Source organism: Pundamilia nyererei, unplaced genomic scaffold, assembly GCF_000239375.1.
Source record: "Pundamilia nyererei isolate P.nyererei 1_Seehausen unplaced genomic scaffold, PunNye1.0 scaffold00226, whole genome shotgun sequence".
Classification (NCBI taxonomy): Eukaryota; Metazoa; Chordata; class Actinopteri; order Cichliformes; family Cichlidae; genus Pundamilia; species Pundamilia nyererei.
The window spans coordinates 12,510-39,161 of NW_005187627.1; the positions used below are offsets into that span (position 1 = coordinate 12,510).

General features: G+C 40.9%; 2 protein-coding genes across 4 annotated transcripts in view; one reads left to right on the top strand and one right to left on the bottom strand.

Annotated features, from left to right (window-relative positions):
* LOC102193237 (mediator of RNA polymerase II transcription subunit 30) overlaps window positions 1–3,862 on the top strand; it is a 6,150-nt gene extending 2,288 nt beyond the window's left edge. The window contains exons 3-5 of the mRNA XM_005748648.1: window positions 1,464–1,622; window positions 1,792–1,881; window positions 2,915–3,862. Of these exons, the coding sequence (XP_005748705.1) occupies window positions 1,464–1,622; window positions 1,792–1,881; window positions 2,915–3,010 (345 nt within the window). The 3' untranslated portion in view covers window positions 3,011–3,862. The remainder of the gene's footprint in view (window positions 1–1,463; window positions 1,623–1,791; window positions 1,882–2,914) is intronic.
* Window positions 3,863–5,630: 1,768 nt separating this feature from the next.
* The window catches only part of ext1c (exostoses (multiple) 1c), an 84,341-nt gene continuing 63,319 nt past the window's right edge, over window positions 5,631–26,652 (bottom strand). For all 3 annotated transcript variants that reach the window (XM_005748650.2, XM_013914823.1, XM_013914825.1), the window contains exons 3-12: window positions 21,945–22,038; window positions 17,515–17,622; window positions 15,855–15,974; window positions 12,661–12,793; window positions 12,118–12,236; window positions 10,259–10,354; window positions 9,772–9,858; window positions 9,494–9,654; window positions 6,465–6,636; window positions 5,631–6,361 (exon numbers count right to left, since the gene is read on the bottom strand). In XM_005748650.2, coding sequence (XP_005748707.1) covers window positions 6,176–6,361; window positions 6,465–6,636; window positions 9,494–9,654; window positions 9,772–9,858; window positions 10,259–10,354; window positions 12,118–12,236; window positions 12,661–12,793; window positions 15,855–15,974; window positions 17,515–17,622; window positions 21,945–22,038 — 1,276 coding nt within the window. In that variant the 3' untranslated portion in view covers window positions 5,631–6,175. The remainder of the gene's footprint in view (window positions 6,362–6,464; window positions 6,637–9,493; window positions 9,655–9,771; window positions 9,859–10,258; window positions 10,355–12,117; window positions 12,237–12,660; window positions 12,794–15,854; window positions 15,975–17,514; window positions 17,623–21,944; window positions 22,039–26,652) is intronic.

Here is a 26,652-nt window from a genome sequence, read left to right on the forward strand (position 1 = left end):
GTGTAGTGAACAAATTCAACATCACCTATTTGATTTCCAGCTTCAATCCTGTATGACACACTCTTCGCTTCCACATTTGAGTATATCTATAATTTCTCAGGCATGGCTTTCTTCCCACCTGGTCTCATTCTCTCTATCATACCAGCCAGCTGTCTCCTTTTACCAGCCTTTGTCCCAGCTCTCACCTCTGCACTCCTGCCTGTTAAGTTCTCATATTGACTTAAAGTCCAAAACTACAACTGTAACGATCGTTTTTAATATTTATTTAATCTGAACGACTTATGAAAACTCAATCAAGTGCAGCTTCAGGTTCCTCATACCATTTATAAATAACATTCGTTTTGTTTTTTAAATTAAGGATTACGTTTATTTAAGTTTATTTATTGTCTAATAGAAGAGAAAAAACAACGTCTTAGATTAAAAAAAGAAAAACAACAACTGCTCCAACTAACTAGCTATTGGCAACAATTAAAATAAAAAGTGGGTCATTGGAGTGTGAACACAAGGCTCTGTGAATGCCAATTTGGTGACCTCAATGACACTATCAGGGCACCAATTTGACCTCCCCCTGGTGGACTTAATGTACACTATGTAAAACTATTATTAGATCAAGCTTTTGGCCATAATCTCCAGAACTGTCCGTGCCCTCGTCCGTAAGTGTGTAATCCGGGCATCAGCCAATTAAAATCCACACTTCTCAGACAACAGCGCCTCTCACATTTGGGTCCTTACAGTACTGGTGAGCCCTTCCTTGGAACCTTTGTACATTTGGCATTTTAACAGAAAATTCAAATGACTGCAGGTTTACTGACTGATTAGTTCAATAATTACCTGCTGAGTCACCAGTCTGCAGTTTTAGATGGGCAGCACGGACGGTTACTCATATTTTACTGCTACCAAAAATTGCAGTTATTGTTATATTAGCATTATTTCTTTAGCTTAAGTGCAGCAAATTGCACCAGCAGGTCTGGTGTATGTGTGGCTGTTAACTGAGTGGGCGGTATTTATGTGGCTAAAGTGGCTCCACTGTTCCCTGTCAGTCTCAATTTGGCCCGTCTTCTTTTCTGGCATATCTGCTCGGCTTGCCTGTCAGCATCCCTCGTACCCATCCTCCCATCTCCATTTGATCCGTGTTACCAAATGCGCCTCTGTGTTTTTCAGTGTAGTGCTGACTTCTAAAGCTTGTTCTTGCCTATTAAGGTGACCCACCCCCTTTTTTTTTTTTAAACCTGTGCAGCTCAGAGAAGAGGAACACTATGGTTTTGTGTTGCCATTGCTATTACTTGGTTTTGAAAAATGATTGTCTACATGTCCAATGTACATGCAGTCATTTACATTGCCTGACACTGTCAGCATTTTTATTTGCAGAAAACAGGAAACCAGCATTACACTGCTGTATTTAGAAATAGAAGTGTAATTATTCCAAATGATTTCATGTTATCTATTGTGTGTTTTTGATTCAGCTTCCTAATGGGGTGACTCAGAGCCAGGCAACGTATCAGGACCGCTTTGGGAAGCTCCAGGAACACCTTCGGCAGCTCACTCTGCTCTTCAAAAAACTCCGACTGCTGTATGAACGCTGTGTGGAAATGACCTCTGACCTGAAGGAGGGACCAGCTGAGGTTAGAGAAGACCTTTGCTGACCCCCCCAAAAAAAGAAAAACAAACAAACATTTTTTCAATTACTACTATATAACTACTGTAGAACTATGTTCTTTCTTTATGTCTGATTTGATAATGAGGGAAAAAAAATGCAATTTTAATCGTGATTTACCTCGGCTGTGTGTTCAGCTTGTGCCGTACGCTGGAGAGGAGCTGGTTTCTGTCAGAGTGGAGCCCTGCAGTCCTGCTGTCATCCAGGAAAGAAACGAGGTCCTAGAGGTGGGTTTCTGTAATGTTCTTGTCGCCTCGGGAAACCATCAGCAGTGACGGGGCCTTTTTTTGGGGGGGTTAAGTTAAAATAAAATAAATAAAAAAGCAGTACACACAGAATTTCAAGTCCAGGACTTAGAGACTTGTTGAAAACGTACGTGTTGGTGCCAGCAAAGTCAGTGTTACCTTTTGTTTTTAAATGGTGCATTGTCCCAGTTTAAACATTTGATACGTTTTTTCTGCACTATTGTGAATTGTTATGGGTTCGTGAGATTTGCAAATAATTCTGTAATAATTAATAATAATTGGTCTTGAAATTGATAACTTCCCACTGCTAAAAGGGACATCTTTTAGTGCCTTGTTTTCTCTGACCAACAGCCAGGAAATCTATTACCGTCACTTTATGACACAAAACAGGAAATCCTAAACGTGCAGAAAACATCATTAGCTACTAAGAAAGAAAAAGGGTTGGCAACAAATGTTATGCCAGTTCATTGACTTATTGCTGCAGCTTTTCTTGAAATGGATTCAACATATGAATCAATTAATTTCTCATATATTGTTTGGTGTTCCACAGTTTATTATATATTTTAATAATTGGGGACAGTGTTACTTAGCTATGCTGAAATGAGCAGAATAAAGTCCCTTTCAAATTCCTCTAGGTGGCAGTACTGACACAGGCTAAAGTAGCATCTGGATTTTAACTGAAAAAACTCTGCATTATTTACTCATTCTGAATTAGGGTGTTGTTTATTGCTAGAGCTAATATTTCAGTTGGGTTACAAAAAATGCCTTCAGGGAGCCAGTGGCAAAACACTGGAAAATTCTGCCTGAGGCTGAGAGGACTGTTGGCTTTAGCATCAGCACCAGTAGAAAAGTATTTTTCCTCCAGGTGTGAGGCAGTGTCAGCATCACTTGTTAATATGTGATTAGCTATTTCCTTCCCGGATTGCTTATATGTATAAGGATGTAACAGGCAATGGTTAAAGTCCACGTGTTCTGCAGAGTTTAACTAATGGCCAAATGTCTTGTTGTTATACAGAAATTGCGCCAGAAGAACCAGGAGATGAAGGTTCTGATGGACCAGATGAGGAACCTTCTGTGGGACGTCAATGCTATGCTGACACTTAGAAAATGATGGCTCTGAATGAGACTTGCGCACTTGTTTCTTAGCTCTGCACTCCTCTGCGGGTGAAGGAACTTTAAGACGGCAAAGACCAGGTGAAATAAGGGAACTTCTGTAGGATTTATGGGACCTTCCGCCTACTCTGAGCTGGCACTTCATCACTGAAACTCATAATTTACTTGCACCTTTTCATCTAAGAGCCCGTGTTGTTTGTTGTATTGGAGCCGATAAGAGGGAAATCATAAACAAGGCAGGAATAAGGTATCGAGTCAAAGCCAAAAACAGGATAAGCTGACACACATTCTAACAGTCATCCTCTTCTTTTGTATGAGGCAGCTGATAACCCAATTTTCATTTGGAAAGTGCTCTGCAACTGTTTTGTAACTACTTAAATAAGTTATAGACTTTTGTTCAAACTGATGAAATAATAAGTTGGAACCTGGATGGCCTCAGGTAACAAAAAGCACAGAAGAGAAAGAAGCCTAAACTGCCTATTCATGGTGTTCTGCCTCCAGGTGCTGACTTGACACCAGACAGACTTGAATTCATTGCAGGTAATTCTTCCACAAAGCACAGAAGCTGATCTGATATGTTTGTTTACAATAGGAACAATTGCCCATATTTGTGCTCTGTCAGTTGTAAAACACTGTGGGTTCAGAATTCCAATTGGCCCTTTGGCAGCTATGTATCTCAGGTGCTTTGTACATAAGTGTGTGCATGTGCTTAATGAGATTAGCTTCCTGAGTGCTACACCTGTTTGCCCTGAGGGTGTTGAGACTTGCTTACCTGTGAATTTATTTTTGTAAACTGTACTACAAATGGTTGGTGTACTGGGTATTTGTTTTTTAATAAACTTCTTTTTTTTTTTAAACAAACGGTCTGAATATATATTTTAAAGTCCTGCTTCTAAATCCAGGACGGGCCCACTCAGACTGAAGTATTAGCTCCATAGTGTCAGTCTCAACCCTGAGGGTGGATGTAGGAATGCATGATCTCCCTCACAATTGAGATGATATATAAGTACATCAAAGTACATCCACCTACTTGTAATGATGCACACTCTGACCTTAACCTTCTGTATTCATCTTTCTTTACACAGCAGCAGCTCTTTTGTGTAGTTTGCCTACATTACAACAAAGAGCCAGTCATTCTCTTTCTCAGTCATGTCGGATGCTATCGAACCACACTTTCGATTCCTGTGATTGTGCTTAGTATAATACTCTTTAGTAATTTATTTTTTAAGGAAACTCATCCTGTCCCAAATGGGTTTTCTATATTTAATTTTACTTTACCTTTGTAGTGGAATTGTACCTGCCACAATACACATTTTCAGTGTATCCATCACACAGCAAATTTTGCTCGACCCCATTTGGCCTTCAAAACTGCCCTTATTCTTCATGGCATAGATTTAATAATGGGCTGGAAACATTCCTCAGATTTTGGCCCATTCATGATCTGAATCCCCCGTTCCACCTCATCACAAAGATGCTCTGGTGACTGTAGAGGCTATTTGAGTACAGTGAGGTCACTGTCATGTAAAATAAGCCTTTTTGAGATTATTTGAGCTTTGTGGATGGACATGGACAGCAGTAATATCCAGATGGACTGCCATGTTTAATTGATGCTCAGTTGGAGTTTTACCAGCAGCATCGGCCTGAACTGTTGATACAAGGCAGGATGGATCATGCTTTTTTTCAGTCCGGTAAGCTCATGTGAACTATAATAATAATAATAATAATGGATTGCATTTATATATCGCTTTTCGAGACCCTCATAAACTTAGTTCTTAGTTGACAAGAGTAGCACCACGTGTTGTCTTCGGCTGCTGTAGCCAATCTGATTCAAGGTTTGATGTGTTGTGCATTCAGAGAAGCTCTTCTCGATATCTTGGTTGTAGAGAACGGCTGAGTTGGCTTTCTAGCAGCTCAAAGCAGTCTGTACATTCTCCTCTGACATCAACAGGGTATTTTCACACACTGACCTGCCGCTCTCCGTTCTTCTAAAGATGGTTGTATGGGAAAATCCCAGTAAACCTTCAGTTTCTGGAGTTCTCAGACCAACCCGTCTGGCACCAACAACCATCCCACGTTCAGAGTTACTTAACTCACCTTTTTTCCCAACTCTGATTTTCAGGTTGCCTCAAACACATTTACTTGCCTAAGTTCACCGAGTTTTACTAGGTTTGGCATCACCATCCAGCAATTAGTCTGTCTTTTGCTCTGCATGACAAACATTTATCTGCATATATTCAAAATAAATGCCAACTTGGACTGCAAATGATAAATCCACTGGAACAAAGATTTTGGCTGTTTTCCTACAGATTTCGCTTATTCATTTAAAGGTAGTATTCATAATGATTAGTTGATTTCTATTCTTTGTGTGTTTTTCAAGAAACTGCTTGACAGTGTGATCTTCAGCAGTGTAACCAGAACTACATGATTCTTTTTATACGTTTGTAGCATAACTGGATGAAAGACAGACATGCCACAGCAGCCTCCCTGATTTCCTATCTTTGTTGCTTGTACCTTAAATTACAAGATGAACTTTGCCTCTGCTGGAAACGTGGCCACACACTATGTGTTTGGCAATTATGGGACAAAATATGTGAACATTCTGCAGCACGAGTCCAGAGTTTGCATTTATAAATCACTTTATTGGTCTTACAGTTAGCATTTTAATGTGAAATGATCTGTTTCCTTGGCAACAGTAACATGGAGACAGATGTTGCCAGCTGGAGTGCATGGCACCGATACCAGTCCCTTGGGTGCTCCTGGCATGAGATAGTCATTCTCTCCTTGTTGCCACTGCAGTAGCACTGACATTTGAAGTGTTCACAAATGTTCCTTTTTTGACTATTTTAATCGTCCTTTCTCAGCGACAGGGCCAATCGCAAGGACTATTTTAAGGCCCCAAATTTCTCAAGATTCATGGAGGTTGGAGAAGCATTTGAAGTACTTTTTATAGACTCCTTTCTCTTAAGATCTTTATATAGTTCAGATCTCCTTGGGTCTTTCTTGAAGATTGTCCATGTCACCAATGGACCTCGGTGCCTTTTTGTCCACTTCCCATGCATGAAAGACATGTCTTGAACTTTCTGTTACTTAGTAGCCATATTTGTCTGTCCAAAATGGCTCGAAACATGACTTCAACGCTCTCTAGTCTTTTTGTCCAGAAATGTTAGGCCCTCTCCAGGTCTTTGTACTTCTTGCGTAGGACGGACACTTGATCTTTGAAGAGAACGGGGTCCAGGCGAAACTGAGAATGCACCAGGGGCATGTAGCCAAACCAGTTGGCAAAGGAGTTGACGCACTCTTGCCTCTGGTTGAAGTGTTCAGGGTTGGCCCAAGGGACGCTCTTCGTACCCTGGGAGTAGAACAGGCACATGCTATTTAGCATCCAATCTTGTTCTAACAACCAAGTCAAGAGACTCCAGAGAGTATTACTTTGAAGACAATTCGGTACCTACCTGTGGACTGGGGAGCTCCTTGTACTGCTTCCTTTGAGCCACTTTGATCGGCGGCTGGTGAGTCACAGCAGAGACCAGGAAGTTCATAAGGATGTCCTCACAGTTGGAGGTGCGATCCACCAGAGTCCGCAGAGACTGAGGCAGGTAGTGAGTGAACAGGTAGTGGTAGTACCTGTGGGGAAGTTGAGAGTGTCACATAAACATACAATATTCATTGTATTCTTAAAGCCAGCAGGCAATGGTGCTTTATATAAAAGAAATATGTTTAAAAAAACCCATCTGACAAAGATATGCTGCCACTTCTTCCACCAATGTGCTCTACCTGTCTCGCTTTCAGTAGCTCTAATGATAGTTTTAGCCTCTCATACCTACACTCATCATACTGTAAATTTCTTTAGACAAGGGCCTCATCTAACCTAAAATAAAAATGTAACATAACATGATTAACTGGAGGTCAAGCAACCATCTGTTAGCAGGCTCGGTGACCTCTACAGAGTAGATGGTGTGATGTATGCTGATAATATGTATCTAGGACAAGTTGATTTCTCCGCCGAGTGAGATTTAAGCTTTAAGGTGCCCAGCCGACTAAACTCCACTGATGCAATGCATATGTTCTTCAATATCAGTTTTAGGTGTATAGCGCTTTCAATTTACTTATCATTATATTTTCAGACTAAGCAACTGTCACTCTATTTTTTTAAAGAAGGTTTAATTGTGCTTCACAACCAAAATTGGCCACATTTATCTCTATGTAAGTTGCTGCCGTGGAGTCTCGGCGCGCCGTCAGATCAGTTTACTAATATGATATGCAGTAAAAATTAGATGAAGACTAAATTATCCATTCCCCCACTGAGCGAGTCGTGTTTTATAGGCTCACTATTCATTGGTATTTTTCTGTTTAAGCAGTAAAACGGGTTATTAAAGTTGGCGCTGATGTGTCTATAGGCTTTAGAGATTCAAATTAGCACGACAAAAACGTGTTTTTATTAAGTCTGCTGACAATATTGACCACATTGTCTCAAAATGTCACAAGGTTTCAACACCTTTTAAAGTACCCTGTCTGTGGTGTAATTACATTCTCATTGTATAAGAACTCCCATCCCTCTCCCATAGCACATAATCGACTTCGTGCTTTTCGAATTAATCAAACTGCTTGAAGTAATCCCTGAGTAATTCACTCTTGCCTTCTTTTTTTCCCCTCCCGCTCACACAAATACATAATTATTCTTGATGCCTTTTCTTTCTGTTTGATTGTCCCTTATTGCTCATCATGTTGATATTTGTGCCATTATGTTCGGAGCTGCTAGAGTTCAAGTTCTCCCTTGCTCTCAGTTTTTAATCTTTGAAGCAGTCTGTTTTGAGAATTTAATGTCTGTTCTGTATTAGTTTGTCAAATGTTGCAGTTATTATAGACGAATATATCAAACACATTAAAAAGTCTCAGTACACCCTGGAAAAATGAACAAACTTTTAAATTTAGCCATTTGTAGGAGCTCCTGTTTTCCTGTAGCTGCTTATGGAGCTTACACAACAGTAAGAACTTCATTTTTAACCATTGCCTCCTACAAAGCTGACTCAGTTTGTTAACATTTCTGGGATGTATGGACTGAACAGCCCTCTTCAGGTCTTGCCATAACCTCTCAGTTGAAAAGCAATTCCATAACAATGATCTTCTACCTTTTCAACCATTCTTTTGCTGACTATACTATGAGCTTGCATTTTAAGGTCATGGACTCCTGCCCTGATAGTCTCATTTACAAAAAAAAAAATACTGATACATTCTTAAATTCATTGTCTGAATTCAGCAATTGCACGGCACTCAATCCCAGAGGGAGCAAAACAGCCCCAAACCATGCTCCCATGAGATTTTGTTGTTTTCCTTCCTTTAAACATATGTTGTTGTCAAAATGCTTTAAGTTTTGTCTCATCTACTCACACAACCTTCAGGTTTGGTAAACTTGGGATCTGCTGTATTATTTTGTTCTCGAAAAGCATCGTGTCCTTAAATTAAGGCCATACTATTGAATATCTATTTTCATATAGTGGAAATATGAACAAAGATTTCGTTATGTTGCAAAGATTTCTATGATGGTTTTGCTGTTACCCTTGAGTTTTTCTCCGACCTCTCAGGATTGCATCCTGGTGTGATCTTTTCAAAGACAACTGCAGTGCTAAGAGAATCAATGAACAGCATTATGGGTTGTTATAAAAGATGCTGCAGTGGAGCTAATACTAAAGGGAATAGGAAAAGAAGCACTGAAGCGCCTTCTCTTATCATTTAGGTAATTTGATTAGCTCTAACTATGGCTGCCACCTAATTGTTTCTAAGTCATTTAACTCAGTTAGGAACCTTTGTAGGCAAACCTCCCTTGCAACATTGATATGCCTTATTTATAGAGGACACGCCAACCCACAACCCAATCTCATCTCCTTAATTGAAGCACTTGACTCCAAGTAGGAGAAACTGTCGGCACAAATATGTCTGTGAAGGTTCTCAGTCATCCAGGTCATCGTAGTCAAAGGAGCTTGCAAAGAAAAGCGTCTGGACTTCTTTAAGTTACTTGAAGACGTTTCACCTCTCATCCGAACTGAAGAAGCTTCTCGGATGAGAGGTGAAACGTCTTCAAGTAACTTAAAGAAGTCCAGACGCTTTTCTTTGCAAGCTCCTTTGACTGTCGGCACAAAGTTTCACATACTTTTCCCAGCATGGATTGGAAAGATTACTCACATCTGTATACATGAAAGTGACATGTCTATAAAGGCGACTGAAGATCAGACCAATTAATGTAGAACTTACAACTCCAATAAAACGTTTTCCTGCTGTTATGTAATAGCAAATTCAAATAATTTTTTCTACCACCGGATATGTGAGACAAACCAAAGATTTTGCTGGGTGATTCAACTAAAGTGTCTTTTTTCTTCCTTTGAACCTTTAATTAAAAGACTAGTAACCACAAAGAAAGTTTTCAGTTATAAAAAATATGAAACAAATTATTATTCATAATTTTTTCCCTCCTGCGTTCATGCACCTGTGGTAGAAGGCAGCTCCAGTTAGGACAATAGAGTAGTCGTTGGTCCATTTGGAGGTGTAGCCCCAGGCCCGCTTCAGGGGATCCCAGAAGTGGCTTCTGGGAGGATAGCCTACAATCCGCTCAGGGAAGCTCCGCCACACCAAGAAGGCAAAGTTCACCTGCAAGTACAGAAAAGGAAGATTCAGGGTTTTTTTTGTTTAGAAATATTAATTTATTCATGTACAGTATGTGGGTGCTTCTGCTGTATGTATTGTGTGTTGTACATGTCCACACACCTCACTTGTCAGTAGGACCGTATCCTCATCCAGACTCAGCACTGCTTCCGTCTCTATGGCAACATGAGGTAGAAACCGACTGGTGGTCTGCGAGAAAAACAAAGTCACTAGTTTTAGCTCTGGTGCTGTAGCCCGTGGGATGGCTGGCTTGTGCTCTGAGAGATTATGAAATACAGTAAATCATGTTGAGTGACTGAGATGGGTGAATCACTATAGGTTTTGCCTTGGGAGGAAGAAAAACGTCTGAAAAGACACACATGGAAGAAGGGTTGAGAAAGTAAATGCTGCACGGATCGGTGGACACGTCAGATAAACACGGATGGTAAGAAAGACCAAAAAAAGAGACATCAAGGCGAAAAATAGATTAGCAGATATAGACAGCGAGTGAGAGACGCATAAACAGACTGAGCAAGCGACAGTTTGTCATTCTGTCACTCAGACGTCACAGCAGGCTACAGCTTGAGTTGTGAGTGGCACTGGCCCTCACCTTCCTCCTGCCATCTGTCACAGTGAGGGGGACAGGCATAGGAGGCCATTTGCTCCGACTGGGTGGCGGTTTCTCGTTGTTCCACAGAATAATGATCTAAAACAGAAGAGAAGTGGAGCTCATGTAAAATGTCGACATATAGATGCATTAGATTGATTAGAAAAGTAGCTGTCATCAATCAGTCAGGGATTTCAGAGGTATGATCCCTCACCCATATGATATCCCACATCCCATATCCCATATGATAGTTTGCTCAATGATAAATTTTCATAGTCTACAGTTGCCTTAGGTACTCAAGTATCCAGACCACTTTAATTTTTGTACTCTTATTCACTTCATATCGGTGAAGTTTAATTTTTGGTGCTCTATGGGGTTTAAGTTTGGCCTTTAACTCAAGAACTACTAGAAACTTGTTCTAAAACCAAGTATGTATGCTTTGGTTTATTGTAATGCTGAGCAGGATTCCTGAGGGGTTTAATACAAATGAAAGTCAACACAGCCAGGCTTTCCCGGCTGATTTGACAAAACCTAAAACTCATTTGGAGATAACCAGTATCACAACAGTGGTTAACAACTTTCTCTTATTAAGTCGGGCTTTCTAGTTCAGGCTCTGTGCAATGTTCATATAAAAAGGTCATATAACTCTTCTTCAACACAAAATGATCCCTATTAGTGCCACGTACACGACTAAATATCTACATAAAAATTGTAACAGTAAAATGCAATACTGTTGCAAAAACAGCAAGAGATTAAGGCTGCAAAAAACTGTTATTCTGGTACGTTAGCGCACACAGAGCTAAAAAATAAGCATTTTAATTCAAGTTAATTATTTTAATGGCTGAGTGCACTCCCGATGCTTGTTTTTAAGGTAAGATATGGTTTAACAATGTTTATGTCAAAAAAAAAAAAAAGTATTCCCGCAGCAGAGAATCTGCATTACACTTAAAATATGGTGCTTTGAACATAACCTGCTCATGACTGCATTGTGTTCAGCATCAGTGATTTATCCAAGTAAAAAGAGAAACTCTTTTGAGAAATATAAAACGCCGATTTTAAGCTTGACGTAGCTTGCTAAACCACTAATCTTACTTTGTAGTTCACCCCTTTGGTCTCAAGTTGCATGTGCTCTTCAGCTGGTTTTCTTCAAGGACATCTCTGTTTTACTCAGAGCAGCTTCTCTTGCAACTTTTAGCTTAAAGACCTGATTGATGATGTGCTCCTGGGGATGGCTGCCCTTTTATTGGCAGATCATCTAATTCCTGCAGAGAACATCTACTGACTTGTTAGAGTGACTGTTGGGTTCCAGGTCACTTTCGCGACCATGGCATTTCTTGCTTGGTTGCACAGTCTGTCCAGATGCACAACTCTATGAAGTGTGGAGACTCATCTTTTTTTCCCCAGCTGCTCAATTTTATAACCTGGTGAGATCTATACTTCTATACATCACTGAATCTTATATATGCACAAACTAAATTATGCACAATCCATTCACTTTACGACAGAAGTTATTGAAGAGGAATTTGAAAAACAGTGGAGAGCACTGCAGCAGGAGTAGACATGGATGCTTTTCAAATGAGAGATTTGCAATAAAGGTATGATAGGCCCCGTGATAAACAGTTAAGAAAATAAATACCTGAAAGGCACTGTAGTATGTTCTCAACATTTCTTAAAATGTGTTTGCTTTGCCTTCAGGGGTTACTGAGTGTAGCTTTATAGAAACATTCACAATTATGCATTTCAAGTTAAACTTACGATTATAATATGTGCAAAAGTGACGACTTTCTAAAACAACTGTACACACAGTCCAACTTTTGCTTAATATTATGACAAAGTTACATAGAGAATATCTCAGTATGTACCTGTGAGCAGTACTTTGACTTAGAGACCACCTGAAGTAGCTTCATGATTGGTTGAGACTGGGAGACCAATGGAGAGACAGCATGGATGACAGCAGTGAACTCCTGTCCTGGAGTCACTCCTGAGCAAAGTCATGAAACAAAGATGTGCACATGATGAAATGTCTTATCTGTCTGAACATGCGCAAGGTGCTGCTAATCTAAGCCTAATAATACTAATATTTATTTGTACTGAACACCATCAAAATCATTTCAAGCCACCATGAAGAATCTGAACATTTAAAACACTGTGCTGTAGAGAGCAATGCTGCAGTTTAATGCTGCCGTAATTTATAAAATAATGTATTTAAACCGGATAAAAGAACAAATATTTGGCAGGAATGCAAAATTAAAATCAATACAGACAAGAACTTAAGCAAATATTTGAGAACAATTTGTGTAATGTTGAGTGTGGCGCCTTAATTTTTCATCTCCTTTCCAACATCCTTAGCATGCAATCAAGATTCGCAAGCTGTGCTGATTTGTTTAAATAAACTCTGCATTTACCTAATCCAAGGTAGTAGAAAGGGAAATGTGCAAGATGAGTGGAGTACTCTGGCAGGACCAGCAGACCTCCTGGGAGGTAGTTCCACATGTACTTGTTCCTCGATATGTGAGAAAATACACGGTCCTTAATGATCTAAGAAAGGAAAAAAATTGGATGAGGTTCGACGTGGGTTGCAATGTGAGAAATACATGTTGGCTTTATGCATTAAAGTGGCTGTTGTACTCATCGAGTATGAGCCTGCATCACACTCATTTTTCCCCTTCTAAGCCAGTGCATGAGAATTTTAGAGCTTAATATAAACTGCACTGCAGTTCAAGTCCTGACACACTTGTCTCTGCACATTTTAGGAGTCCGTAATGACAGGATCTGTGTACTTCCCATTGTACACCAATAGGAGGTGTCCATGCAGCAGCAACACTGGCACCTGAAGTCCTCTGCCTCACTGACCTCAAGCTGACTGCACAGCTGTCTCTCGTGCGGAGGTCCCCTCTACATGCTGTATGCATTGTATATAACCAGCTTATCACTAACCTCCAGAACCTTCCTCTTATTATCATTTGCACAAATTCCACACACCAAATTAACTAGGAGCTCCCAGACTCCAGTTCATAAGCATCTGATTATAAAGTCTACCACTCGTTCTGTGATTTCTTCAGATTTCAGCAGCATTAAATCTGTTGTTTACTCACATTGACTTTATCAGAGTGTTCAAAAACTTCTTATATAAGGAGGTTTGACATTTCTTTTTATGCATCATCTAACTGCTGGGCCAACCTTCAAATGACATTCTCTGAGCCAGAGTAGCTATCTTTGCAATGCATTTCTTTGCAGCTTGTTCAAAGACAAAAAAGTGAAGAAAAATCCAAGCTCTTTGTAATTCCTGTCATGGTCCTGGGCCATGTGGGCCCAGTATTCTCAGTTCCTTGTATTTTTGTATTTCGTTCCTAATTTAGGTCATGTTTCCTGAGTTGTCCTGTTATGTTGTTCCTTATTTGACTTCCCCTTGTGACTCTTATCCCCTGTGTGCCCCTCTAGGTATCTGTGAGCCCTCATCTCCCCTCGTGTTTCATTCCATGTTTCCCCAGCCCACTATGCCCGTGCTCTCTCTCTCCTCCTGTTTGCACCTCTGTGTACTTCCTGTTTTACTTTGACAGTCTCCCGTCAGTGTTGTTTACTCCTGCCATGTCTTGTTATGTTTATCTGTGTCAGCTGTGTTCCCATGTGTGGCCACTTCCCCTGATCATCCCTCTTGTGTATTTAGTCTCTGTGTTTCATGTAGTCTGTGTCGCGTCGTCTGTGTTTCCACCCTCTATGTTTCCATGCCCGGTCTATTATATTCTTAGTCATAGCTTTACCTTAGTTATTCCCAGTTTAGGTTTCTGTTTAGCCACGCTATCCCTGCTGTATTTGTATACCCTGCCATCAGCCACAATAAAAGGCTCGCTTTTGTTTAAAGTTCACTCCTGTCTGCTCACCTGTGTTCGCACCTGGGTCCACCATACACACCACCGCACGGTCTGTCACAGCGGACCGTGACAATTCCGGTTTAAGTTTTTTCTTCTACACCTGATGTGCAGCATATCAAAAGTCATAATAGTCACCAGTAAAGCAGAAACTGGCAGGTTGAGACTGATATTTACGTAATGATATATAATTTCTATACATTTGGGGGATTTCTCTAAGACGGATCAAATGTGCTCTGCTTTGAAATGTTTCACAGACCTAATTCAACACAAAACTGAGATAGTGAAAGAGTGGAAATACAGACCATGGGCCAACCCTGTAATCATAATGATACAAGGGTGTTTGATTCAAATATGACAACTCTGCTGCAAACCAGTCTTCTGAAAGAGGACTGATGATACAGGACGCAGGCAGGAAAAAGGCACAGGAGTAGTAACTCTGCCTGTGTTTATAGCACCGGCTGTTTTCACTTGAAACGTTCGAGTTCTGCACATTTCTGAATAGATCTGTATAGCAGCAGAGAAAAACTAGGTTTGCAGTATTACCCACACGCATATTTGTGGGACACGGATCTTGTGTTGACACTAGGGGGTCAAAGCTTAATGTGATACAAGCAAAGCGGATTTGTAAATTCCACTCCCACTTCAGTCAAAAAGCATTTGAGTACAGAGCAGGGCATGCTTTACCGTGAATATCCTTGTAACTGTAAAGTCTGTTCAATTCACCCCTTGCTTCTCCTGTGCAGTTTCAAAATATCAAAATGGCAAAGGCCAAAAATGTTCAGACTGAAGCTTCAGAACGGGACTTTACTAACCAATAACTGATGTCACCGTGGCTACAGTCATGTGAAAAATAAAGTTTTTACAAGAGTTTATGCAGTCCAGTGAAAGGCTAGGTATACCCCATGATTCAATGACTTTTAGTAATTCTTTTCAGACTTTATTAGTCTCTCACATGATTGTAGAGGAATCTTGGCTGACTCTTCTTCACAAAGTTCCTTCAGTTCATCAAGGTTTGTTGGCTTTTTTTCCCCCAGCACAGCCCTCTTAAGGTCCCAACACAGCATTTCAGTTAGGTTGAGTTCTGGACTTTGCATCATTGCAATAACTTTACTTTTTCAGTCATTCTGTTTTATATTTGCTGCTATGTTTGGGATCAAGGCTCTCTTGCACAACCCAATTGCATAGTTCTTTTAATAAACAGAGGAGTTCATGGTCAATTTAGTAAGTATAGGCCTGATGTCTTGTGGGTGCAAAATAAACCCAAATCATCAGACCTCCACCTCCATGCTTGACAGTTGGTATGAGGCGTTTGTGCAGATAAGATCTGTTCACCAAACCTCTCTGTTTTATAATCCTCAGACTAAAGTGCCAAAGTAACTGGATGTGTAGTAACCTGTCTCATCAGATAGTTCAGTAAGTATTCAAAACCTCACTGAAGTACTAGAGCCAAACTGAAAAAATCTTGCCCTGAACTCACATATTACCTGTTAAGAGAGCTATGTTAGCTTGTTAGCATGTTAGATTGGAAATGTCTGAAAATGCTACAACAAGCAAGTGGTTTTTAAGTGTCCTACATGCTATACCCAGGCAGCACTCCATCCTCTGTTTCAAATCGTGAGTTTGGGCTTTGCCTTTGAATATCTGATCCTGGATTTTACCAACAACATCTGGTTGGATTTTCTGTGGCTGGACCTTATTATCAAGAGTTTGTCCATTCTTGGCCTGACCTCCAGTGTGGTGAGAACTATCTTGTCCACCGAGGAAAAGTAAGCTTCCCACAACATCTGTGTCCTTTGTCGTAGAGCCAGCACTCTCTCGTTCCCTACTGCTCTCACTGTAGATGGCACCTAAAGACAAAAGAGAAAAAATAACATGGTAAAATTTTTAAAAAAGCAATTTAAGAAAGAGAAAAAACAAATACGATTAAGATTTTTCCTTTGATGGTTGTCAATTTAAGGCGTACCTTTTAAAATAGTCTAGAACAGGATAAAAAGAGGGGTTGTTTAATTTGGCCCTCTAAAACATTTAACACAGATCTGATTTAGCGGCTGTCAATCAGATAATCAGACCCTGATTAGTGAGGATAAATTGGGGGTTTTAATGAACCACCAAAATTCATTCATTCATTTTAACTCAAAGTGGAAGAAATGCGTGTTAAACGGTGGGACGCCACAAAAATCTCCTCTCTTTTTGAAAAATTCTCCTTCTTATTAATTACAGTGCATGTTAAAGATGGCTTCATTAATTTCATCTACTGTCTGCCTGCACTCAGCCTTGCATTAGTTGCGCTCAGATCATAGACGATGTGAACATCGGTGTCTAATATACGCCCGTTTCCAAGTGAGACTTTTGCAGGTGTGCAGAAATTCAACTGATGAGGTCAGCTCATTCAACCAATTCTACCCTAATTTGAAAATGTCTCCCTCGCCCTGAGCTCCAGGGAGCTCGTGCCTGCTCATTAGCTGAATGCCAATTCATGTCCTCTATTGGTCAGGATCAAAGCGGATCAATGCAGAGGAGACATGATGTAATTTGTGTGTGAGGGAGAGAGATAAAGGTTGTAGCAGGGAGAGAACTGGCTTTTCTCACTGGCTGTTTATTTGTACGTCCGTGTAACAAGGCGACACGGCAGGAGAGCAAGTGCTTTTGAAATAAAGCTGGATTAAGGCCTTTTGGGGTGTTTAAACCCCAATCAGCTCGAAGCTGTAACCACCATGTTTGATACAGGTAATGCCTACCTGGATGTTCTGGATGTTTTCCAAGGTCCATGTTTGCATTTAAACTAAGCCAATCCTCTGCACAGATAGAGATAATACTGGCTATCAGTCTTTGTAAGCCTTACAAAGTAGGGTTTAGTGCTTGTGTTTTTCTTAAAAACTGTTTATTCTGTTAAAAATCGAATAATAGAACATCTGATTTAAAAATCGAAAGGTTGCGATACGCCCTAGATCCCTTAAGCTTGCTTCTTTGTTGAATATCACATCCCTTCACATGTTTCCTCGCTACTGTTGCTGCCAAATAGTGGCATAATTCCAAAAGAAGGTGGTAAAATTTCTCAACTTCGCCTAATCCAACATGACTCCTAAACCAAGGATACATATCTCTGGATATGTCTTTAATTATAGTCATATATTCATCTGCTAGAACTGAAGACGCCTTATTTGATGACAGAGTATAACTTAAAGGCTTGTGAGCCACCCATGAACTAACACAATTGTATGTTTTCTTCTTTAAATGATGAAAAAACGCAAGTATGTATTTTATGCAGATGTTATGCTAAGACCCAAAACATCCCGAATGAACATCTGGCCGTCAACACAATGTCTGCTTGCATCTATTAAGGTGTTCACCTGTGTGCGGACACTTGTAAATGCTTATGTCCGTTACCTGAAGTAGTAATCTCTCGTCTCCCTCAATGACCGCTTGGTTCCACTGTATGACGTCAGAAAACGGCAGCTCCCAGCCGTTACTCAGCAGTACTGGGATACACGCCGCCTGGACACACACATGCAAACAGAAATAAGAATTTAAAGAATCTTAAAGGAAACAGTGAAAATAAGAAACCAACTTGTGTAACGTAGGACAAAATATAAGATTTGAGAAGCTGCAGATGAAATGGGTTCCTTCTAGTTTCTTATAGCCCCTGATGGCACTAAACCCAGGATGTAGTGAGACTGCAAAATTTGGCTTTGTGGGAGAGAACATTTGCACGTGTGAGGCCGAAGCTGTAATCACGCTGCGTTACATACATAGATCTGGCTGTGCACGACTAATTCTTGAGAATACATAGAGCCACCCAAGAACAAAGCAGGCCTGCTTTGCCAGAGCCTTCCTTTTTTAAACGCGTAGGTTGCAGTGTCATAGGTTGTTGTTGTTTCCCAAAGAAAAGCGGATTTTGAAACTGGTAACGTGCAGAGAATGCCATGTGAAATTCACAGTCAAAAACAGGCTTATATCCACAGTTGACATCCAGTGAGTCAAAATAGGTTCCTTCTGATTCAGCCCTCCTTAGCTGCTGGCTTGGGCTCCCCTTTGGCAATAAATGCTATAGCTTGATATACAGCTGCATGAATACAATGTAGTCTGGAGGAGTGTAGCCCCAGCTGCTTGGCACTGTGATATCCCAAACTGGGCAGATAATATGATCAATGCTTCTGTGTGTGTGTGAGACCCTCACAGAGTGGCTGGAATGAGTAGTAACTTCATCTCTACTTTCCCTGGATACTCCAGAGGTTTGTTAAACACTGTCATTCATATAGATGCAAACACAGATGTGGCTGACAGGGCTGACTCACTCCACGCTAATTAGGTACAACCACTGAGGGGGACATGTGTGGGGTAAGAGGAACACTGAGGGAAAGAGAGCAGAGAAACTAAGAAGCAGTTGATGCGTTACAGCATAATGCTTCATTGAAGTGGATTTTTGATGTTGTCTTATTTCTTCATTTACTGACAGGTTTTTGATGTTGTTCTCCTTTTTTTTTGCTACCCTTGCACCCCCTTTGGTCTTCCCCTCTCTGTAAATCTATCAGATTTTCTCCTTGTTTACTTGGTTTTTTCAATTTCTGTTTGCAGCACTTTCATCTCATCCTGCTCAGTTTTTCTTTCTACTCACTGTGGTCTAGACTGTTGGTAGATCTGGGTTTGTTTCCACCTCTTTTTTTTTTTAATTAAACCACCAGAGAGAACAGCACCGGCAGCTGATATTGTAGAAATCAACCACTCTCTCCGGCCCATCGAGACTTCCACGCGTTCCATCGGAGAATCAACCTGCTGAAGGACACTCGAGCAGGACCTGCACGTGCATGCGTGTGTGGGAATTAGCACCTGGTTAAAACAAGGTCAAATGAAGATCCTCGAGTGATAATCCAAGGCCTTTAATTTTAATTTTGCAGCAGCTCACCGGAGCCTTCTCCCTGAGAGATAAATCACTGTGAGGGTGAGCTTCAAATGTTTTAAAGCCCCCTCTGCCTGGAGGTAGAGGAAAATGAAGGCCTCTGTGCTGTGTAGTTGTTTTTGGTTTGTTTGCATTGGGAGACGAACAAGGGGAGGCTCTGAGCGATGGTGTATGTGGAGGAGTGTGCAAATGTGTGTCTGTGTGTATACTGGAAAGCTGGCAGCAAGTTTCCTACCACAGTGGTAATTGCCAGTTCTTCTGTGGGCTTGGCTAGCACCAAAAAAATAATACAAAAAAATGAAAAATGAAAAATAAAGAGTACACAAGTGAAAAATCTTAAAAAGCGCCTTGAAAGGAAGAGAGAGAGAGAGAGAGAGGCCGATAGGGAGGAAAAAACAAGAAAAAAAAAAGGAAGGCAAAGAGGAGAAAGGGACCGTGACAGCTACCTGCTGCCAAGCCGAGTGGGTTGTGTGTGGATTTGTCCATTCAGCAGACATCAGCGGCGGTGGGGCAGGCTGCCACTCCCATAGATGCTTCCGGACTATTCACGCAGTTAGAAACACACACTCACACACACACACCACGTAGCCCCAGAGAGCAGTGCAGCCAGGGAACACTGTAGCAGCCAGAGAGTTCAGTGTTCGGCAAAGCTAAAAACAGCCACTGCTGCTTCCTGCACTGGTGTGAGACCATCAACTTGGGTGGCAGAGTGAGAACTACAGCACACTGTTAAAGCGTTTAAACTATTCTCTCACTCCACTGCCTGTGGTGTCTTTATTGTTTGTGTGCTTGCACATTTCACTGATGGACTTAAATGAAGGATCCTAGAGTTTGTATAAGTGCTCGCTCGCGTCTGTGTGTGTTAATGGATCCATTTTAGGCTAAAAGGCCTTTCAAATAGCAAATAAAGACTTTATGGCTCAATCTGCATTCAGCATAGCACAAAGGTCTGGGGCAAAACACTTGCAGATGTGACCATTAAGGTGTCAACAACCAAAAACACTGCACAAACCGCAGCTTTGGAACATAAACATTCTGCATTCTTTGCACTTCCCTGTTGATTGAACGGTAGTATGTGAGATGGAGCTTGTTCGGCATGAACAGTTTCACTGCGGTTTAGTTATTCTAACAGCGTTGTGGGAAAATCAGCACAGATAGTTACTGTGTTAGTATATTACACGTGGGATTTTATCTAATTGTTTATGTAGGATTTAGTAAAGTCCTGAAAATAACAACAGCGTTTTGTAAAGAGAAAACTTCTGAATCATCTTTTTGTTAGTATGTTACTACATATGCTTGAAAGTAATTACGATTGGTAAGCACACAGAGTCATGTGAAAAAGGTTTTCAGGACTCTGTGCAGTCCAGTGAAAAACCCCATGATTCAGTAGACGTAACCTTCTAGAACAAGTAGCAATAACTCGAATTGTTTTCTGTAGAACTTTCTCTCACATTGTTGTGAAGGAATTTTTGCCCATTCTTCTTTATAGAATTGCTTCACTTGATTGACGTTTGTGCTAACTCATTTATCCGCAGCTCTCTTAAAGTCCTGCCACTGCATTTCAATCAGGTTGTGGTCTGGACTGTGACTGGGCCATTGCAGCACCTCGACTTTTTTATTTTTTTCAGCCATTCAGGTGCAGATTTACTGCTGTGCTTGGGATCATTGCAATGTTGCATGACCCAATTTTAGCCTTGCTTTAGCTGTCAGATAGTCAGAGCTCACGGTCAACTCAATGACTGCAAGATGCTCAGGTGCTGTGCCTGCAACACGAGCTCAAATCATTGCACTTTTACCAATTTGCACACTTTTGCTATGAGGTGTATGTGCCGTGTTTGGTTTTTATTAAATGTGGTGCTGTGTGTCATGTCCAAACATCCCCACTTTGGTCGTGTCTGTCCAAAGAGCAGTGTTTGTTCAGATACAACTTTGCAAGTGTCAGCTTCCATGTTGTTTTTAGAGACAAGAGGTTTTCTCCTGGCAACCTTTGCAAACAAGCCATTCGTGTTCAGTCGTCTTCTAATTGGACTGTCGTGAGCTTTAAATTTAACATGCTAACTGAGCCTTGGGGAGTGTGAGATTTGTAGTTTGTAGTTTATCCGAACATTGCATGGAGTAACCTTGTTGTGAATTTGCTAGGGCGTTCACTCCTGGGAAGACTGGCAGCTGTCCCGAATGTTTTCCACTTGTGAACCGTCCTTCTTGCAGTAGAATGATGGACTTCAACGTCCTTAGAACCCTTCCCAGGTTGATGGGTAGCAACAAATGCTGCTCTGAGGTCACTGTTGATGTCTTTCCTCCTTGGCATTGTGTTAACGCACACTTAAATGTTCCAGACCAGCAAACCAAAACCTCTGCTTTTATAGAGGTGCTCACATTTGATCCTTTTATCAGCTGCATTTTATTAGTATTCCCTGGACGCTTTAACCTCTTAATACGTATAAAAGCAGTAGGGGTGGACTTTTTCACAGGACTGTAGAGACTCCTGTGAAACCTCTCATTATCACACTGTACGCCTTTTGCATAAAACATAATAATGTAAGCTTGTTTGAAACCAAGTTTAAATTGGCAACATTAACCATTCATAATCAAATAAGTAAAAATCTGGCATGATAATAAGATCATCTAATTTGCTTCATTCAGCTGTTGGTATCTTAAGCAAAGAGCCCACCAACTGTTAGATCCTGACTCAAATAACACTAAAGCTCATCGGTACATGAAAGTGTGTAATATGCATGAGCAAGAACAGAAATATATCTAATCTCCAGAGAAATCAATAAAACTGTTGAATCTTTAAGCCATTATTTCGCATAGATGACTGGGCCTGAGAAATGTAGGTGTAAATCATGAAAAATGACCTATGAGACTTTAAGGTGAATAATGGTCATAGCCAGCATTGTGCACAACAATATATATTTACCTGCAGTGACTCCAGGAAGCGGAAGGAGCCCAAGCGCCGACCTCGAGGCACCAAACAGAACGTGGAGTTGTGGAGGAGCTCCTGGTAATCAAACCTAGCAAAGTGGAATTATAACACATTGTTAGTCTTTATCAACATGCATATATGCAGAGGCAGCATTCATTCCTTATTAGCAACTGACCTTTTAATCCACAGGAGTTATTAAAAGCAGGCATAGCGAGTCATTTGTCATGATTCTGGCTACCTAACCAAGCTATGCAAAGTTTTGTAAGACAGCAGAAAGGTGGAAAAAGAAGAAATGTTATTGTGGCTGGAACCAGTTAAAGGAGAAACTAAAATCTAGAATTAGTCTCAATATTAATATGCTAACTGGTATATTAAAATTAATATTGCTACAGTCAGAATAGTTTTGTAAAAGCAGTGATGATTAAAAGCCGTCACAGTGTGAAGGCCTAATCTACTAAAATGATAGCGAACAAATCGAATACATAGTCTGCCAATGTGGCAGCACATGCTCCCTCTAATACATCAAATTTAACATCTGTCACACATTAAATAAACCAGGATTTTTGTGGCTTTTCATTTCTGATATTTAGTCATAATGGCTCAGATTATGTGCCGTCATAAATCTTCCCTCTGCAGACACGTTGGCACCAGTACAGATAGCTACTGCATGTTGGAAAAGTATCTATCACTGAGCTCATAAGTAAATATGCCCTAATCTCTCTTCTCTGTTGTACCAAAGATGACTTGAACTCATGCCAAGTAAGAAATTTTGAGTGTACCCCTCCCACTGGCTGAGGTCCACTGCCTCACACTCGTATTTCATACTTCTACGATGCACAAGATGCCAAATGGAAACCCCTGAAACAATACTCTCCTTCATACCCTGAGTGGAACGGCAACGGTCGAGTGGCGTAACGGTTTCATGGTAAAGAACTGTGGGGAAGAGTAAACAGATGAGGAAAGTGAAAGTTCAACTTTCCCCCTTCTTTCTTCCTCCTCCACATCTCATCACTCCACCTCCCTGTTTAAGTCACCCCGCTCTTTTTCCTCAGCCCTCCCATGTCTCGGCATCCGGCGCTCGGCTTGTTGATTTGCAGCAGGAACATCACTGCAAAATATGCCTCCTATTAATCTTCTCGCACCCTCATTCATCTAACCCTTCATGAGTGACAAGATCCAGTCTTCCTTTGCTCCCCAGATGACAAAATTGGGCTTCCATTGCTCATGTTGGCAACGGTTAACACTGGCAGTTCTGGAGTTCAAGATCTGAAAGGATGTCACTGTTATAGCTCAGCGTTGGCTGCGTATCCACTATAAATGTGTCAAAACACACCGAACAGACACACACACAGACCTACACAAACACTGGCATCAGTTTACTGAAAGACAGGCCTGTCTGGCGTTAGCTCCAGCTCCGCTCTGATATTCCTCCACCTGTTGATGGAGCTGACAGAGAGATATCTCCACTGTTTTATGCACATGCATACACGCGTAGGTGTGTGATGAGGATCTGTTTGCATGTACAACAGCACCAAACTCCAGTGAGCAGCGCTGATGTACATTTGAAATTAATCTTCCAGCAAAAATAACCGTCATGACTGTTAAAGAGATTTGCACAATGTATTTCTGAGGATTTGCTGTCCAAATCTTGTTCCAAGCTTGAGATTTGGGTAAAGATATGCGTTTAGTTATGCATGAGCAAATGAATTTGTAGATTGCATCTGTGAAAACGTACAGCTCCTCGGTGTATTCGTGTGTCTGAGCAAAGGGAATAAATAAATGTGTAAGTGAGAGTGTGTGCCGCATTCAAAAGTAAATGTCTTTTCTTCTGGAGTAAACACACTGACGTTTTTGGGCTTGCTGGTCTGAGAATACACAGATATTCTCCTAAACTGTGTATATGAGTGTGCACGTGCCTTTGCATCCATCGTATCTAATGCGAAACAGCGGGACCCCGTTGCATTTTTTAAACGTAGCGAGACCGAGCTGGTTAGCCTGACCCACTTCTGTCTCCGGGTTCTGTTGCCTCTGCGTCCCTGCATATATTTTAATGTGTGTTTGATAATGCATAACTGCGACTCAGCTTGTCTGCATGCAACATGGTCTGTCTGCAAATCTCGCAGTCTGCTGTTCTTTAATGAGGGAATGCATCGATGCAGGGAACAAGTAAATCATTCAAAAGCACTTTGTTTTCAACGACAAACAACCAAGCCAGCTGCCTCTCCTCCAATCGCTCTCATTTTCTTTTCATCTGCCCCTTTGTTTCTGCGCCTTTCCTTTGACCACGCATGTGTTTATTGATCTCCTCCGTCATACAGAGTCCACACGCAGATGTGCAAAGTGGGCAGTGTAGGTGTGTTTGTGCAATACACACAGGTGTAGATTAAGTAATAAATGCACATAAGTTAACAGGAAAATGAAGTATTTTATAATTCTGAAAGGAAAAAAAAATTCATTACTGATTCTTATATGGGATATCACAAAAACACAAAACCTAATCCCACATAAACAAAAGCGTAGCGTTTGAATTTCACTCAATATGTGTGAATCGAATGTTGCTTATGGTATTGCTTGAATTTAAAAGAATAATAGTGCTGTCCCTTTCTTTGCATCACCCTGTTTCCCTCCGGTTTAGGTTAAAAATGCTTTCATTCTTTGCATATTTCTTCAGTACAAGTCCGTTTGTTAAATTTTTGTTTGGAAATCTAGATTTTTCTCTAAAACGATTTAAATCTGGGCACTATCTGCTTCCAAGCAGTCACAATGTACAGCAACGCACTAGCTGTCCTCGTGCCACACTTAGAATGCCCCCCTGCAAATCCTATTCTCTAAGTGCTTCAACCACCATCTGGAACATGTGCTCGATCACTTCCACGGTGTCAAAACGATGACCCTTCACCTCATATTTTGTACTGAGGAAAAGGAAGAAGCCGCAGGGAGTCAAATCTGGTGAGCAGGGTGCTTTGACACACTGTGAGCAGGCAGACACTGACACAGTGACACGCACCACAGTTCAAGTTGTTTGCACTGAATGTTCTCCCTCACACCCGTCAGAACTTTGCAATGCAACTTGGTGCTGACAGTCTAACCCTTGGGGATGAATTCATAGCGCACAACCCTCTGAATGCTGAAGAAAAGTGCAAGCAGTGAGCTTGTCACGTACCTAAGGCCTCCATCACGTTAGTTAAAATTCAACTCAAAATGTAGCCACGTAGCGGTCCTTCACATTCCTTTTCATACACACAGATTAGTATCCCTACTTTACATTAGCAACGTATGACAAATTTCCACAACTGCACATCAGCCTGCCTACATTAAACAGCAGCTGAGCGGCAAAATTTGTTGGTTTGTAAGTCGAGGAAGCGTCATTTTAAATGAGAACATAACCATGTGTATGAGTGAATAACTGAGTCAGTGTTTCTGTGAGTGGAGTAGGTAAACCCTGTGAAATAACAATGACTCACTTTGTATTAATGTACGAGTGTGTGACTGCATAGAGGTAATTCTATATTGTGCCAAAAAAGGAGTGCACCGCACTGGATCCCCTGCGTGATAATGTGGGAAAGTATGCATGATGCATGTAATGTGCACACAACGATCTGCATTTTCAGTATAGTGGGGTAAACTTCTGCACATCACATGCTCGGGTCTCCTCCTCCATCTCGCAGTCCCTTCCCCCCGTTTGACTACCACAGGGTTTAGAGCCGTTAGCTGCTCTTCTCCTCACCTCTGGAACTCCATCCCAGATATTCATAACACTGACTCTTTCCCCACTTTCATATCCTGTCTCAAAATCCACCTCTTTAAACATGATCATCTTCCACATGAATCCTCTGTTTTTAAATGATTTTATATAGTGTAAACTTGTTCCACTGGCTTCGATATTCTCTTACTTTTTGTTACTGCCGGCTAACTGCACCAAATCAAAATATGATTACATGCCTGTGTTGCATGTGCTACTTGTTTCAGCTGACCTGAGACGGGTGGAACAAGTATTGATTTGGGCAATGATGCTTATTAAATGACTTAAACTATCCCTTTTCATTTATTTCAGAACCACGGTAGTTATTTTTGTACACCTGTGAAACTTGTACTTAACATTTTGACACTAGGTGTTGTCTGAATACATTTCCATCTCATTTGTATGCCCCTGATTGCATATTGAGTGTTTGTGGTTTTGTGATGAAGGGTTCTGATTATGTGTACATAATCTGTAGAAGTCAGCACTGCTCTGTGTTTGCATTTGTGCGTGCTTTTGCATATATGTGTATAAACACACAAACACACACTGCAGCCTTCCAACTTTTTTTCTAATCTCCATGCCTCCCAAGAGAAGAGCTATAGTTAAATATTAAACATCCAATATGGGGGCAATCTACGTAGATGGATAAGAGAAGTTGATTTGTAGTCAAGACACACACTCACGCTCTCTTTTTCCTCTTTTACAAAACACACACAGATTTATGCCTGATATCTTCATATTTCTATCTTTTTTTAATATGTATTTTTGTCTCATACAGTCACAGTCTCTCTCGCTCACTAATGTGCACACACAAAGTGCACAGTGCACAGCAGTTTTTCTCTCTTTAAGTCAAGTCATTGGGCTCAGTATGATACCCATATCATCAAAGCTGTGTTTACTAAGATGGCACCACTCTGAGTTTCTGACTGTGTGTGCATGCCTGTTTTTTTGGGGTGTCTG